This window comes from Miniopterus schreibersii (genome assembly GCF_964146895.1).
Source record: "Miniopterus schreibersii genome assembly, chromosome: 5".
Taxonomy (NCBI): Eukaryota; Metazoa; Chordata; class Mammalia; order Chiroptera; family Miniopteridae; genus Miniopterus; species Miniopterus schreibersii.
In genome coordinates this window covers 3,891,473-3,907,695 of record NC_138106.1, presented here as the reverse complement: position 1 = coordinate 3,907,695, position 16,223 = coordinate 3,891,473, and the positions used below count along the sequence as shown (strand labels likewise).

The 16,223-nt window shown below is 52.6% G+C and overlaps 1 protein-coding gene across 3 annotated transcripts in view; it reads left to right on the top strand.

Moving 5' to 3' along the window:
- AGPAT3 (1-acylglycerol-3-phosphate O-acyltransferase 3) overlaps positions 1-16,223 on the top strand; it is a 65,020-nt gene that overhangs the window by 42,022 nt on the left and 6,775 nt on the right. For all 3 annotated transcript variants that reach the window (XM_081139072.1, XM_081139074.1, XM_081139073.1), the window contains exons 2-7: positions 5,668-5,894; positions 7,014-7,183; positions 7,804-7,965; positions 8,861-9,014; positions 9,424-9,526; positions 10,719-10,794. In XM_081139072.1, coding sequence (XP_080995198.1) covers positions 5,717-5,894; positions 7,014-7,183; positions 7,804-7,965; positions 8,861-9,014; positions 9,424-9,526; positions 10,719-10,794 — 843 coding nt within the window. In that variant the 5' untranslated portion in view covers positions 5,668-5,716. The remainder of the gene's footprint in view (positions 1-5,667; positions 5,895-7,013; positions 7,184-7,803; positions 7,966-8,860; positions 9,015-9,423; positions 9,527-10,718; positions 10,795-16,223) is intronic.

The window sequence follows — 16,223 nt, the reverse complement described above, 5'->3', positions numbered from 1 at the left end:
TGGTGGCAGTGGACTCTTGGGCCTAAGGATCCACACGTGCTACCTGCACGTAGCGATGCTTTTATCCCTCCTTCCTGGTGTTGAGACTTCTCGGTGATTCCAAGTGCTGATGAGGTTGGACTGGCAGCAGATGATTATTAGCAAAGAAATGCGTCCTATTTTTTAGCCTTATTGAAAGATAAGGTGGTCCCATAAGTGAGTTTACCCAAGGACTGAAGCTAGGCCTGGCCCGCCAGCATCGACCTAGGATCCAGGAGACCTCAGTTCGATTCCCGGTCATGGCCCAGGCCCAGGTTGTGGGCTCCGTCCCCAGCAGGGGGCGAGCAGGAGGCAGCCGATCCATGATCTCATCATTGATGTTTCTCTCTCTCTCTCCCTCTCCCTTCCTCTCTCTGAAATTAATAAACATATATATAGAAGAACTGAAGCTAGAGCTGTAAACCTCAAAAATAGGATTGTATTCATCTAATCTAAAATTTTAGTTGGTCTTGTGAAAAATACCTTCCCTGCTTTCCAACCTTCTTAAATAACATGCTGAGTGTGATACAGCGCTTCCTCTCAACACCGGTGAGGTCAGGCTGGACCACAATTGCTGTATTATGTTCTCATTCTGATGTCATTGAGGGGCTGCTGGGTCTGCAGACCTGCTCCCCAACATTAGACACCTTGGAGGTGGTACCGTCTGCAGTCGCCAGAGTGTCTGCCTCTTTGTGCCTCCGTCAGCAGGATGTCTGCCTCCAGCACCCCCCTTTTCTCACTCTCTAATCTGGTGCTTCCCATTGGCTGCGGGCCAGGAGACCACCCGGTTATGCTTGTCCACACCGTGGTTAAATCGAGAGTAAGGAGGAGCCGAGCAAGGAGCTAGAGTCCTGTGAGCAAAGGTTTCCTGCCGCAATACCTTGGCCGGCTGTCCTGAAAGCTTTCGGGGTGTATTCCTGTCCTTGGCTTGTTCTGAAGAGTAAACATCGACACCTAGAGAGAGAACTTGTAGAATATCTGAGGTAATGTTATGTTTCTGCTGTCCTTTGCTTCCAGTAGTCAGTTCCGTCTGTAGACTTTCTCCTCTGGTGTATCCTGACTTGGAAACAAGAGAACTATCCACACACAAATGAAAGACCCAGGGCTCACTCCAGTCTCCCTCGTTCAGCGGCCAGCACGGCCTTTCTGTCCTGTCGCCTCGGAGCGGACCTGGCCTGCACTGCACGCTGCAGATCTAGGCCCTTACCCATGGGAGGGATGGGTGGGTGGGGGTGACTGGATGGAGGATGAGTTGGTGAGTGGTGGATAGATGGGTAGATGGGTGGGTGGATAGGTAATAGGTAGATCAGTAGGTGGTTAGATGGGGTGGGCGGATGGGTAGGTGGTTGGGTGGGTAGGTGGGTAGATGGATGGGTGGAGAGATGGGTGGATGGGTAGGTGGGTAGATGGGTAGGTGGGTGCTGGATGGTTGGTGGGTAGATGGGTGGGTGGGGAAGAAGGAAGGGAAGAAGGAAGGAGGGAAGGTAATGACCATTTCTTGGTTCTTCATATGGACTTTTAGTTTAGATTATTGAAATCCATGTGTGACTATAAATTCTTTTAATCCCATAATTCTGATCTTCTATCTAGAACATCAAACACAATGGACTCTGGCATAGTTCAGTGTCTTCTCCCCTCACCCACCACTGTCTGCGCAAGGTTAGGCTTGCTCTAGAAAGGCCACCCAGACAGGACGGGGGGAGGCTGTGGTGCTATCATACGGCTCAGAAGGGGTACCTGGTCCCTGAGCAGTCACCTCCCTCACGTTCAGGAACCAGGGCCTCCGGTCCCCTAAGGTGGTGGCCTCGGCACTGCCAGCTCCTGCTCCAGCACAGAGCAAGACCGTGGCTGTGGGGCAGCCTCGATGTTGTCGGTGATGGTGCAGTGTCAGGTCCCCTCTGCTCCCCCAGCTGTGTGATTGAGATGTCGTTGGCACCCAGACCGAAGGCCTGACATTAACCTCATGCGTCAGTGAAAGAGCCACCCTCCACATGCAGAAAAAGCCGTTAACGTCTCTGCAGAGAGCGAAGACATGGAGACGCTGGCCACACTCTGGATGGTGTGGAGGGCGGGGACTCATGACTGCAGTTCCGGTTCTGTGGAAAGATGTGCTTTCCTCAGAGATCCTCAGGGGGGTACCTGAAGGTCAGGTCACCTGACTGGCTAATTCTTTTTTTTTTTTTTTTAAATCTTTATTGATTTCAGAGAGAGAGGAAGAGAGAGACAAAAACATCAATGATGAGAGAGTCATTGATCGGCTGCCTCCTGCACGCCACCCTGGGGATCGAGCCCGCAACCCGGGCATGCGCCCGACCAGGAATCAAACCGTGATCTCCTGGTTCGTAGGTCGACTCTCAGCCACTGAGCCACGCCTGGCCAGGCTGACTGGCTAATTCTTTTGGTTGAAAGGGACAAGGGGACCAGTGCTGGGGAGAGAGGGCACCATGGCCATCCGGTGATGGACTCTGAGGCAGGGATAGGGTTTGCCCTTGAGCACAGTGAGGCCAGGCAGGGTTCAGAGGCAGGCTCAGGTCTGAGTTTACAGCAGGACACAGGAAGGGGCCTGTGCACCTCCAGAGTTATGGGGTCTGGGAAGAGGCCTGAATATTTATAAGCAGTGTGTTCATTTGCTGGGACAGGACCACAGGCTGTGGACTTAAGCAACAGAAATTTATCGCCTCATAGTCTGGAGGCTGAGGCTGAGATCCAGGTGTCACAGGGATAGTTCCTCCTGAGGCCTCTCTCCTTGGCGTGTAGACAGCTGTCTTCTCCCTGTGTCCTCACATGGTCACCCCCCTGTGTGTCTGTGTCCTAATTTCCTTTTATGAAGACGCCCGTCTTGTGGGATTCGGGCCCACACCAGTGACCCCATTGACCTTGATTACCTTTGTAAAGATCATATTTCCACCTATAGCCGCATTCTCAGGTGTGAGGTTAGGACTCCAATGCATCCTTTTGGGGGACGCTATTCACCCATAATGAGGTGTCAGGGTTAGGACTGAGAGGAGCCCAGGCAGAGCCCTGCCAGTGGGTCTGGCCCCTCCGTGACGGTAGGGAGCTGGTCCGTGGGGCTCTGGGCCCCCAGATCTTCCCGTCACTCCCAGCCTCGAGCAGGAGCAGCTGGGTGACAGAAGCCACAGGCACAGAATTAGCAGAAGCACCTGGAGAGACGAACATCAGAACCACCAAAGGTCTTGCTTCTTAGGGCGCCCAAGCTGGGAAGGAGGGTCTGGTTGGGGTTCCCAGCCCTTCCTGCCCCGCTAGAGCTTTCACCAGCTTCCTGGAGTCGCGTCTCTGTGCCGGTGGGTGGCACTGGAGTCCCTGGTGAGGTCGAGTTGCTGCTCTGGGAGGCTCACCTGCTGGGGAACTATTTTTAGCACGGCCTCACTGAGCCACCTGGCTTACTCCCCATCTCTGAGTTGCCAGCAGCCTGTCCCCGAGGGGGTGACGCCACCCTGCACCTTGCTTTGGGGAAGGTGAACGTGTAGCTTGTCCCCTGCCCCAAGAAGGTGGGGTCCTAGCGGCTCCTACAGGGGCCACAAAGCCCAGGAGGCAGCCGCCTCAGCCTCGGCTCAGGCTGTGCAGATGCCAGGCTCCGGAAAAATCTAACCCTGTTATCTGCTGAAAGGACTCAGACGCAGGCTCAGGTTTCCTCGCCATCTCGGCGGCGACAGCGTCTGAGTATCCGTGAGAAGGCGCCATGTTAACGGGCGGGCCACTGTCCCGCCTCCCAGGTCCCGCTCCTCTCTCCGGGTGAAAGGAGCAGCGGTGTCTTCTGAGGCGCCGGGCGCAGGGGGCTTACCCAGGTTGTCGCATGTGATCAGGGTGGCGGGAAAGGAGAGAGCTGGGTCCTAGGCCTTTCCTCAAGGGAAACCTTGTCTTGCCGTGTCTGGCGCTCAGATCAGGAGCAGCTTGTGGCCAAGGGCTCGCTGAGGCTTCATCCGTCTTGAACTGCAGGCCCTAAAGCCTCTCTGGCCCCCCTGATCCTCAGTTTCCCCATATATAACATAGGGAAGTTAGAGCCCAAGAACCTGCAATATTGGAATTATGATGTTATAATCATCAGGAAAACAGAAATTAGTAGCACTGCCTGATACCCTTTCACACGAGATTGGACTAAAACGAAGTCTGATCTGTGGAGCTTTGTCTGCAGTTGGTGGAATTGGGTGTTGGAGGAGTGTATTCGTTACTCCAGAGTAATGAATTTGTTTTTGGGTGCTGTGTAACAAATGACCCCAACACATCGTGGTATAAGACAGCACTAAAGCTTCATTACCCTCGGTTTCTCAGGGCCACCACTTCAGGCCCAGCTGCTGAGTGGGCTGGGTGCTCACAGGCTGTGGGCATCTGAAGGCTTGACTGGGTCTGGAGGGTTAGTTTCCACAGGGGCTTCCTCCACTTCCAGTGTCCTTCCATAGCAGCTGCTGCCCCCTGGGCCAGCTGGGCAAGGACCCTCTATGACTTGGCCTGGAAAATCACATGGCACGGTTTCCGGCCATCAGTCTGTTCTCCGGGCACAAGAATATCAAGCGGTGGGGCAGCTGGGCCCTGGCGAGCTCAGCTGACAAAGTGCAGCAGGGCCTGGCCTGGGCGCTGAGGGAGCCTGCGCAGCTGTGTCCAGGGCCAGCTCCACCCCCGCCCCTCGGGCCAGGTCTGCAGGGCTCCCAGCAGGGTGGCCACAGCACTGTCACATGCCAGCTTGGAACTTGCCAGAAGTTGAGTCACAACCTCCCTGTGTTCCTCTCCTCACAAGGGGAATTGTCGGGCAGCTCCCAGAGCAGGTACAACCATGAAATGTGAGCCCTGGCTTCACCTTTGGAATAAGAAATGCACATTGAAGAGAAGGGGAGAGAAACCAGCTAAGTTCTGGGGGGAGTTGCTTTAGTGTTAGAAGCCAAAACATAAGCCTTTTAGCCTAAAAAAGTACACAACAGCCTGGGAATTAAAAGGCAGTTATGTGTTTTTATAGAGATTTCACGTGCAGTTTAAAACTTTTAAATAAGATGCTAAAAAAAAGTAAAAATTGCTCTAGCTGGTTTGGCTCAGTAGTTGGAACACTGGTCCGTGGACAGAAGGGTCACAGGTTCGATTCCTGGTCAAGGGCATGTACCTCAGTTGCAGGTTTGATCTCCAGCCCAGTCGGGGACTCGTGCAGGACGCAGCCAGTCAGGGTGTCTCTCTCACATTGGTGTTTCTCTCTCTCTCCCCCTCTGTCTGTCTCTCTCCCTCCCTCCCTTTCACTCTCTGAAAATCAATGGAAAAAAATTTCCTTGTGTGAGGATTAACCAAAAAATAAATAAAATAAAAACGAAAGTAAATAAAAAGTAAAAATTACTCACAATGCCTTTACCTAGAGATAATCTATTAATGTCTGGGTGCATTTCTTCTAGTCTTTCTTCCTTCCTTATGTGCGCGCGTGTGTGGTTCCTGTGTGTACGTGGTGTGGCGTATGGGGTGTGTGTGTGGTGTGTGTATGTGGTGTGCTGTGTGTGGTGTGACGTGCGTCACGTCCCTGTGCGCCGTGTGTGTTACCCTGCAGAAGCTCCCTCGGGTGCAGCAGACCAGGGGCTCTGCTGCGGGGCCCTCGGGCTCCCCTTCGGCCTGCAGCTCTGGTCCCCGGGTCCCCAACTGCTTTCCCTGTCCCTGCAGGACGGCCGTTCTCAGTGAGGGACCTTGCACGCGCTACTGAGGCGTGACCATGGGCCTGCTCGCCTACCTGAAGACCCAGTTCGTCCTGCACCTCCTCATCGGGTTCGTCTTTGTGGTGAGCGGGCTGGTCATCAACTTCATCCAGCTATGCACCCTGGTCCTCTGGCCCCTGAACAAGCAGCTGTACCGCCGGCTCAACTGCCGCCTCGCCTACTCGCTCTGGAGCCGTGAGTAGCCCTGCGCGCGGCTGGGTGCTCGGGAGGGAGGGCGCTCGGGAGGCCGCGGTGCTCCAGGCAGGGGCCGTGCGGGAAGACGCTCGACCCAAGCTCGTCGTCAGGGCGAACAAGTGACATTCAGACTCCTGACCCGGGGACCCGCAGGGGCGGCAGCTTTGTGCGGTTCAGCGCAGTGCTTTGGGATTTGGAAACAGTCCTCGACTCACTGCACCGTTAACAGTCCTAACAGCTGCCAGGGCACGGCCAGTCCTGTCCCCTGACCCCGGGCACCGCTCCCGCAGGGGCATGGCACTCTGCTTGTCTGTCTCACTTTCTAAGTCAAGTGCCTGTGTGTAGACATGTTACCTGTGCACTTGGGTCTGTGTCTATACATATGAAATCACTGTTTGTCAGGTGGACAGACTGAAAGCTGTTAAATGGTGTTATTGTCGCGTGCTGTCCTCTCAGTGGCCCCGTGAGGAAACCACTCTTACCTCCTTTCTGCAAATGGGGAAACTGAGGCTCAGAGCCCAGGCTCTAAGCTCTGGACTGTCCTGGAGTCATTCCCTGGCCTCCATCCCCAAGGGCCAGTGCCCTCGGAAAACAGGCTGGGATTCAGCACGAAACGAACGGCGCTGTGCTGTGGCTATACTGAGCCTCCGCCCTGTGCCCGGGACCCCACTGGGCGAGGTCACCCTTCTCGGGACACCTGGCCTCCGCACAGCCACAGCTGCCGACCACGGGGCCTGGGGCTGGCTGTGCCCACACCACCCCTCCCCCGTTCTGTGGATTGAATGTGTGATATTCCATAAACCACAGCACATGTGGGAAACATAAGAGGACAGAAGAGAAAGGTAACCATCCAAAATGCTGGTTTTCCTGTTTCTGTTACTTTCTGGAAGTTTCATTTGTCTTCTCCCCAACTTTTGCTTAGAGAAGGTAATTACAAATTAGGAAAACTTACTTTATTAAATGTAAACTGCCGAAACGCATTTCTAGCCAAAAAGCCCAGTCTGGAGGAAATACTGGGGAGTCCCACCCATGGCGGAGCTGGGGCTGGCCTGCGCTCCCTGCCCAGAGGGAGGCCCGGCCAGGGTGTGTTGCCCCACCGACCCCCGTGTGTCCCCGCAGAGCTGGTCATGCTGCTGGAGTGGTGGTCCTGCACGCAGTGCACCCTGTTCACCGACCAGGCCACGGTGGACCGCCTGGGGAAGGAGCACTCGGTCATCATACTCAACCACAACTTCGAGATCGACTTTCTCTGCGGGTGGACCATGTGTGAGCGCTTCGGTGTGCTGGGCGTGAGTGACTCGGGGCCCTGGAGGGAATGGGGTTGGCACCATGGGGCCCCGGGGTGGTGCTGGCACAGCTCTCCGGGGCCTGGGCTTTCTCCCCTCCGGTTTTAGCCCCTAGTTCACTGAGCTGGGAGTCTGGACGCACACTGACCCAGGCTGCCCTCGGCTGCCCTCGGCTGCCCTCAGCTGCCCGGGGTCTCCTGGGACTGGCTGTTTCTGCCATTCCTCTCATAAGCCTCACTGACTGTCCCGTGAGGCCCCAGAGCCTCATGGGCGAGCTAGTTGCCCTGATGCAGTGTAAACACCCTGAGCCAGGCCACGGAGTCCCACTGTAGCAAGTGCCCAGGGATGGCATCCTCAGGAAGGCCCGGCCTGTGGCCAGTCCAGGTGGCTATCTCCTGGGCACCCTCCCTCTGCCAGGCCTGTGCCTTGGATTCGTCATCTGTAGGAAGGCGCACCTGTGCTCTTGGGCCACGCTGGTCGCAGTGGCACCATGTTCAGTGTCAGGGTCTCCCTGCTCCGCTCGGTGTCAGGGTGCCCCTGTGGACAGTGAAGTCACTGACCACCACACCAGTCCTGGGACGTCTCCTGGCCTAGAGCAAACTACTTGCTCCCCTCCCCCCCAGAGCTCCAAAGTCCTGGCCAAGAGGGAGCTGCTGTGCGTGCCCCTCATCGGCTGGACGTGGTACTTCCTGGAGATCGTGTTCTGCAAGAGGAAGTGGGAGGAGGACCGGGACACCGTCATCAAAGGGCTGAGGTGCTTGTCCGACTACCCCGAGCACATGTGGGTGAGTCCATGCACACACGTGTGCCCTGGCATGGGAGGCTGCACTGGCTGGACGCCATCTCAGACGTACGATCGTGACCTGAGTCACGAGTGGGAAGGCCAGGCGGGCAAAAGGCTCTGAGCACCGAGGTGATTCACAGCAGGGCCTGGGGTTCCCCTGCTTCCACTGCCCCAGTTCAGAGCACGAGTCGGGAGGGAAGGGGGAGGAGGGCCACCTCCCTGCACAGTGGTCCTGATCAGCAAAGTGGGGTCCGCTGGAGAGGCGTGTGGGTGCCCAGCAGTGCCCAGGCTGAGGAGCCACCTCTGCAGGGAGGGTCTTCCTTAGTGGTGGTTCTAGAGTGGAACCTAGTGACCTGCAGGTCTGGGCGAGGTCATCCTTCAGGACGTAGAGGAGTCACACCCATGTGACACCCCCATACCAGCAGCCAGGGCCTTGGGACTTGGGGGGGTCTTAAAGCCCCTCAGGGGAGTTGGATGGAGACCCTCCCAGAATCAAGGGTGTCAGTTGGTCCAGACCTCCTGTTTCTCTTTCGCTCCTTCTCTCTGGCCCGTGACAGTCCTTTGAGAGCTGGCTCCTCACTTAGTGCTTCTACCTCATGTATTTTCCGCTCCAACCAGAAGGCCGCCACCCAGGGACCTTCGTGTTTCCTCCTTTCTAGAAAGTTCTCTCTGGCATTGTTTGCGAATAAATGCAGGGCTCTTAGCTGGTTGGTGAGGGCATTTGTGTGGCCAGAGTGCGGACCGTCCACTGAAGTAAAATAACGTCTCGGAGCACGCCCCCTGCTTGCCCCTGGAGGGGCCGTCATCTCTCCGAGCTGGGCAGCAAGCGTTTGCTGCCGGTCGGTCCGCCCGGAGCGGGAGGCGCTCAAGCCGGGGTCCCTGTGTTCGTGTCCTAGTTTCTCCTGTACTGTGAGGGCACCCGCTTCACCGAGAAGAAGCACCGGGTCAGCATGGAGGTGGCCGCCTCCAAGGGGCTGCCCCCCCTCAAGTACCACCTGCTGCCTCGTACCAAGGGCTTCACCACCGCGGTCCAGTGCCTGCGCGGGACAGGTACGGGCCCTGCGCCGAGAGCGGGCGCGCTGGTCCCCTGGGCTCCACATGCGGTCACAGATGAAAATGGTCAAAAGCCATGCGTGTGAATTCCACGTAAACACGGGACAGGAAGGGGCGAGCCGGGCAGGTGCAGACCCCGGCCCGCTGGAGGCGACGAGGTGCCGGTTGATGCGGGGTGACCGACATGAGGAGCGAGGGTGGAGCTGAGGGCCTTGCAGGGGCGCCCTAGGCGGGAGGCGGGCGGGGCGGGGCACAGGTGGCAGTGCAGGGGCCGGGGCAGCCAGTGCCCGCGGAATGGGCACCGGCAGAGGGCAAGCAGCCCATGCGAGGAGCCTGCTGGGCTGTGTGGGGCGGGGGGCGATGGGGGCGGGGCGGCCTGGCTCACTCCTGCACCCCGGCCCGACAGTCGCAGCCGTCTACGATGTCACCCTGAATTTCCGGGGCAACAAGAACCCGTCCTTGCTGGGCATCCTTTACGGGAAGAGGTACGAGGCGGACATGTGTCTGAGGTGAGCTCAGTGCCCGGCGGGCGCCCGTCCTGCCCGGTGCCCGCCCCATGCCATCCCAGCCCCGACGCGTGACCCCTCTGCCTCCTGAGCTGCCCCCAGGTGGAGGTGGCCAGAGTCCCACCATCTTGGGTGGGCAGGTACGGGACAGGCGTGGGGACCATCGGCTGTCGCAGGAAGTGAACGAGTGGCTGTCGGGGGGAAGGCAGAGTGTTCCGGGTGGTCCAGGGAGGAGCCACCCCTCGCTGGAGGGAGCACGGGAGCCTTTTGAAAGAGGCTGAGCTAAAATTCACACAGGGACTAGGATTTCCACAGGCAAGACAAGGACAGCCGTCCTGGCCGGAGGGAGACTCCACGGTCCCCTCTTCATGGTGTGTGACAAGTTAGAGAGAAGGGAGGGTCAGGGCCACACTGACCGCAGTTCCACTCACCTCCTGGCGACCCAGGGGCTGAGCCCCGCAGGTTCCACCGCACCAGCAGCAAGGCTGTGTGTCAGGGCTCTTCTGCCAGAGGAATGTGGGAGCTGGTCCATGCAGGCCACTCGGGGGCCTTAGGAACCCCGGGAACCCAGGGAAGGAAACTCAGTCTGAGGCAGGGCCTCAGATGATCAGAAATGATTCTAATTTTTTGTGCAGTGAGCAGGTATTGAGTGCTTACTGAATGCAAAGCAAGAGGTTAGAGGTGGGGTGGGGGCCAGGTAGAGAGACCAGAGAACCACGTGCCTGACTGATTCCCCAGCAGAGACACGGAAATGTGCTCAGTGGGGCCGTGGAGGGAAGGAGGGTGACCCCCGTCGGCCCACAGCAGGGCTGGTCGGAAATCCTGCCCAGGGACCTCAGCGAGGTGGAGAATCTCCTTGCAGGCAAGCTGTGCTCTAAGGGAAAATACAAAGGGAGACCTTCATTTTGTTCCAACTTTGTGTTTCATTTCTTTTGGGGAAGTTGTCAGGAGAGAAGGTGAGGGGCCATCTGCCACCCTCCTGCCCCCTGCTTGGGAGCCCGTGCCATTTGCTCCCTTGGTCCCACTGACAGCATCGCACTTATTCTCAGAGAAAGCTTGTGAGTTTTTGGAAATTGAGAGTGAGGTTGATTAGCAAAAGCAGGCCAGCAAGTAACCCCAGTGCACAGGCTTCCCCCGTTTCCGGTTGGCTGCCATCTAGTTACTCACGTGACCTTCACTCTTCCTCATAAAACAGGAGGTTCCCCCTGGAAGAGATCCCGCAGGACGAGAAGGAAGCGGCTCAGTGGCTTCACAAACTGTACCAGGAGAAGGTAAGGGCGCGGCCCGGAGGGGCGGCCGACGGGCGGGGCAGCCGTGCGTGGCTCGCCCGGCTTCAGGAGTGCCGTGCGGTTCCCAAGGACTTCTTTCTGAGCCTTTTTCTTCCATTTTCCTTAACTTCTGAGCAGTGAACAAACTAGAGAAAAATGTAAGCGTGACACAGTGCTTTTGTAACCATGGCGAACAACATTTGATCACACTGTTTCATTGTTTCACGTAAAAGGAATTTTAGATACGTAACAGACGTATATATGTGTATGTATGTGGAATGCGAGGAGAAACACAGTACAGATGACGTGTAAAGATTCTGAGAGCACACCCAGCCCACCTCCATTCCCCTATCCACGCCTCATGCCTTACTCTCAATTCTGGTTTATGTTATCTAAACAGACATACAGGACACCAGATTTTTGGTTTCAGCGTTGCGGGAGGCTTAGATAACTAGAAAATCCTCTCAGTAGTATATATCAAATACAGTGGCACCTCGGTTTCCATACGTCTCCGTTGACGACCATTTCGGGTTCCGAACGCCGTGAACCCAGAAGGAAATGCTCCGGTTTCCGAACACGCCTCGGAAGGTGAACATGCCACCCGGCTCCCGCTGAGGGCAAGATCCTGAGGCCCAGCTGTCGGCTGTGGATCCCTCGGGTTTTGAATGTTTCAGAACTCGAACGGTCTTCCAGAACGGATCACATTTAAAAAACCGAGGTCCCACTGTACCCTTCTAAATGCACTGACGAGCTTGTGAGAAAATAGGGGAAATCTCTAGGGATCAGAAAGGCGATGGAACTAAAAACCCGCGGTAGGCCTGTGGGCCAGCACCACCACGGCCTCCTGGGGAGTTTGCTGGTCTCTTTACCTGGAGCCTGCCCGCCTGCAGGCAGAAGGTAAGGACTTGGCCTTATTCAAGGCAGAAGTTGGAACTGGAAACCACGTGAAGCTGGAACCCTCTGAGCCTTACTTTTTCAGAAAGGTTAAGCAAAAAACATTTACCTGCCAGCACAGGGAAATGACTCTGAAGCCTTCCTCTCTTGGTCTCAAAAGGGTCCCCCTGACAAGTCACAATCACAAGCCTGGCTGCATACAGGTTGGGGTTTGAATTTATACTGACAACATAGTTCAAGAACAAAGACAAAATAGCAACATAAAAAGTGGTTCCAGAGGAGATTAAAGATGGCAGTGAACTGAGTGGAAGCTACACTGACACTCTCCCGGGTCCAAACTGGAATTACAACTAAAGTATAGAAAAACCATCCTGAATCATCAGCTGCAACTGGAGATGAGCTGGAGAGCACCCTCATAACCAAGGGGGAAAAGGGGAGACCCCATAGAGACTGGTAGGAAGTGCGGAGGTGAGAGGGCCAGCTGGGCTCCCACAGGCAGCAGCTGAAGGTCCAGAGGGAGATCTCAGCTGTGGGGGTTCCCACTGAAGACTCTGGGGCCTAAACCCCAGGCTGGGCTCCCCAGCCCAGACCACCAGACCTGAGAAAGGTGCCCAATAATATCTGTCTGTGAAAAGCAGCTGGGTCTCTGTCTGCCAGGGCGAGATGTCTGGAAATGCAGGCCCCCTCTTAAAGAGCCAACACAAAGTTTCCTGTGCAGCCATTCACCTTGGGCTCCAGCAGAGGGAGGGCAGAGTGGCCTGGAGCTGTGTGAGGAGAACCTAGGGCTGTGGGCTCTGGACATAGAGCTCAAAGGGCACCCCTCTGGATTCCTGGGCCGAGTCATTCCCCCACACTGCAGAGGCAGACATTTACCTTCCAAGAAGCTTTTGCCTGAGGGGGAAGCAATTGCCCCACCCTGCTAGAAAACCTCTCACCCTACACTGTGGAGTTTCTTAGCCTGAGGCTCATTAAGAGACTGATAACAATCAGCCACCCCATCCTGTGGAGTTTCTAGAGCCTGAGGCTCATTAAGAGAATCAGATCAATCGGCCTGCAGGCAGAGGCAGACTTCAGAATGCTTGAGTCTTTGCCTAATCTGCTTCTGGACCTGGGCTTTGGAAAAGCAGACTGGTGTGCATCTTGGTCCTGTCCAAACACACTCAGCCCCAGCAGGGGGGACCTTAAGCTGTGGGTTGTGGATAGTTCCAAACACGGTACTCAAAGCCCATTACAAACAGCATCTGACATTGGCCTGCACCAAAGATGGTCCAAAAAGACTGAGAGTCCTAACAGGCCTACGTAATACATAGAAACAAACTCAAATAGGCAGCCAAAATGGGGAGACAAAAAAACAAGCCCCAAATGATGAAAGAACAAGAGAAGTCCCCAGGAAAAGAGCTAAATGAAATGGAGATAAGCAATCTCTCAGATACAGAGTTCAGAATACTGATTGTAAGGATGCTCAACAGCATGAAAAAAGATACGGAAACTATGAAGGAAATTAAGAATGACATAGCAGAAATAAAGAATACATTGGAAGGAATAAACAGCAGATTATAGGAAGCTGAGGATCACATCAGCGAACTAGAAGACAGGGTAGAAAAAAATCACTGAATCAGAGATCCAAAAAGAAAAAACAATTAAAAAACAGGAGGACAGTTTAACGGAGCTGTGGGACAACATGTAAGGTAATATTAGCATTATAGGAGTGCCAGAGGAGGTCAAAAGTAAGCAAGTGTTAGAGAATCTGTTTGAAGAAATAATGGCAGAAAACTTCCCTAACCTTGGTCAAAGAAAAAGTCACACAAGTTCAGGAGGCACAGTCTCCCAAACAAGAAGAACCCAAAGTGGCCCATGCCCAGACACATAATTAAAATGCCAAAAATTCAAGACAGAATATTAAAGGCAGCAAGAGAAAAGCAATCTGTTACCTACAAAGGAGCTCCCATAAGGCTGTCGGCTGACTTCTCATCAGAAACTCTACAGGCCAGAAGGGAATGGCATGAAGTATTCAAGGTAATGCAGAACAAGGATCTGAAACCAAGACTACTCTATCCAGCAAGAATATCATTCAAAATAGATGGTGAAATAAAGAGCTTTCAGACACAAAAAGGCTAAAGGAGATTATCACCACCAAACCAGCATTGCAGGAAATGTTAAAGGGACTGCTGTAATAAGAAGAAGAAAAAGAGAGAGAAACATAAGCATAAAGAAGTAAAATGGCAATAAATAAGGACCTATCAGTAATAACCTAAGCACTTTAAGGGAGAGATCAACAGCAATACAGTCATAGTTGTGGATTTTAACACCCCACTGACTTCACTGGATAGATCTTCCAGACAGAAAGTCAACACAGAAACAGTTACTAAATGACACACTTGATCAGATGGATTTAGTTGATATTTACAGAACATTTCACCCCAAAGCTGCAGAATATACATTCCTCTCAAGTGTACATGGGTCATTCTCAAAGGTAGACCACATGTTGGGAAACAAAACCAGTCTCTACAAGTTCAGGAAGATTGAAATCATACCAATCATTTCAGATCACAAGGGCATGAAATTAGAAATCAACTACAGTAAAAACACTCCAAAACATTCAAACACATGGAGGCTAAATAGCATGTAATTAAACAAATAAATTTGTTACCAATAAGATCAAGAAAGAGATCAAAAACGTCCTGGAAACAAATGAAAAATGAACACACAACAACCCCAGATCTGTGGGACACAGCGAAAGTATCCCTGAGAGGGAAGTTTGTAGCACTGCAGGCCTACCTCAAAAAGCAAGAAACATTTTTAGTAAACTATCTAACCTTACAACTTAAGGATTAGAAAGCTCCCCTGTGAAGCCAACTGGGCCAGGGCTTGCTTTGCTGGGAGTTTTTTTATTACTGCTTCAATTTCATCACCTGTTATTATCCTATTCGGGTTTTCTGATTCTTCCTGACTCAGTTTCACTGATCTCACCCATGTGTGGAATCTAATAAAGTAGGCTGAGGAAGAAAATAGATCCAGAGACATAGAAGCATGGAACAGACTGATGAGTCTCAGTGGGAAGTCGGGGGTGGGGAGTGGGTGGGGAGAGATTAATCAGAGAACTTATTTGCATATATACATAACCCGTGGACACAGACAATAGTGTGGTAAGGGCCTGGGGTGGGGGGCGGATGTGGGGTGGAGGGGATCAATGGGGTGGAAGGGGTGATATCTGTAATACTTTCAACATTAAAGATAAAGTTTTTAAAAAAAGATATTAAAAATAAAAATAATAAATAAATAAAAATAAAAAGTGGTTCCAGGCAAATCTCCCTGGACTTCCTGGGAGAAGCATGTGCAAAGCTGAAAGAACTTGACTCCAAACCGTAAGCTGCCCAAAATTTCCTCAGGTGAAATTCTGCTGGAGATTAACTCAGAGCAAAAATCTATCCCGGGCAAGACACACAGAAAAATGAAACCCTCCCAAAAACCTCAGCTAGTGGAACTATCCAAAAGAAACTAAAATCAGTATTTTTGAAATGATTAAGCCCAAAAGAAGGAACTGAAAAGAGCAAGACCTATGGGAAAAAAATGAGCTAGATTTGAGAAAAACCAAGTAGAATTTATAGGCATGAAAAATCTAGTCATTGACTGAAATCTTAACAGTTTAAATATCAGATGAGATACAGCTGAAGAGAAAATTTGTAAATGGAAGATTTAGAAGAAATTAATCAGAATGCAGTGCAGAGGAAGTGTAACTGTGAAGGGAAGGTTAAAAGATACAGAGAATAGACGGAGGGGTCTAGTAGGTAATATTAAAAGGCCCAGAGAGAGAAAGAAGGAATGGTGAAGAGCAATTGTCATAGCCGATAACCATAAAACTCCTAGAATTAATGAAAGTGGATTTCATCAGGTTCGAGAAATACAAGTCTAGGATAAGATAAGTAAAAATTAAATTCACTCCTGCTTGGCAATGAAATTGCAAAACACCAAACACAGAGAGATCTTAGAATCACCAGAGGGAAAAGACATGCTCTCCACAAAGGAATGACCCTGAGGTCAACAGTGGACATGCATCAGAATCTCTTCTGAAATCTTACACATTTTATGCTCTTAATAACCACACACACACATACACATACATTATACATGCATACACACGGACACACAAAACAGAGTAAACCCAGAGAGTAGAACAAAGAAAAAAATAAAAATAGCATAAATTATTTTAACAGAAAGCAAAGCTACAAAAGAGTGAATCAGTTGCACCAAAAGCTTTTTCTTTAAGACCATTATGAAATAGAAAGCCTTGGTAAGACTGACCAATTAAAAAAAGGGTGATGCCATTAATGGGAATCAAAAAATGTGACCCAACCAAAGAGCCGGGAGTGAAAATAATATGAGAGCAGTATGGCTAGCCTTATGCTCACACATTTGAAAACTAAGATACAACATGTAATTTCAAAGAACAATATAACTCTCTCCAGAAGAAAAAGGAAGCCCACATGAAACAGAAACCGAGTGTGAGCATCAGGCTGGGAGCAGGTAGACCTCGGGTG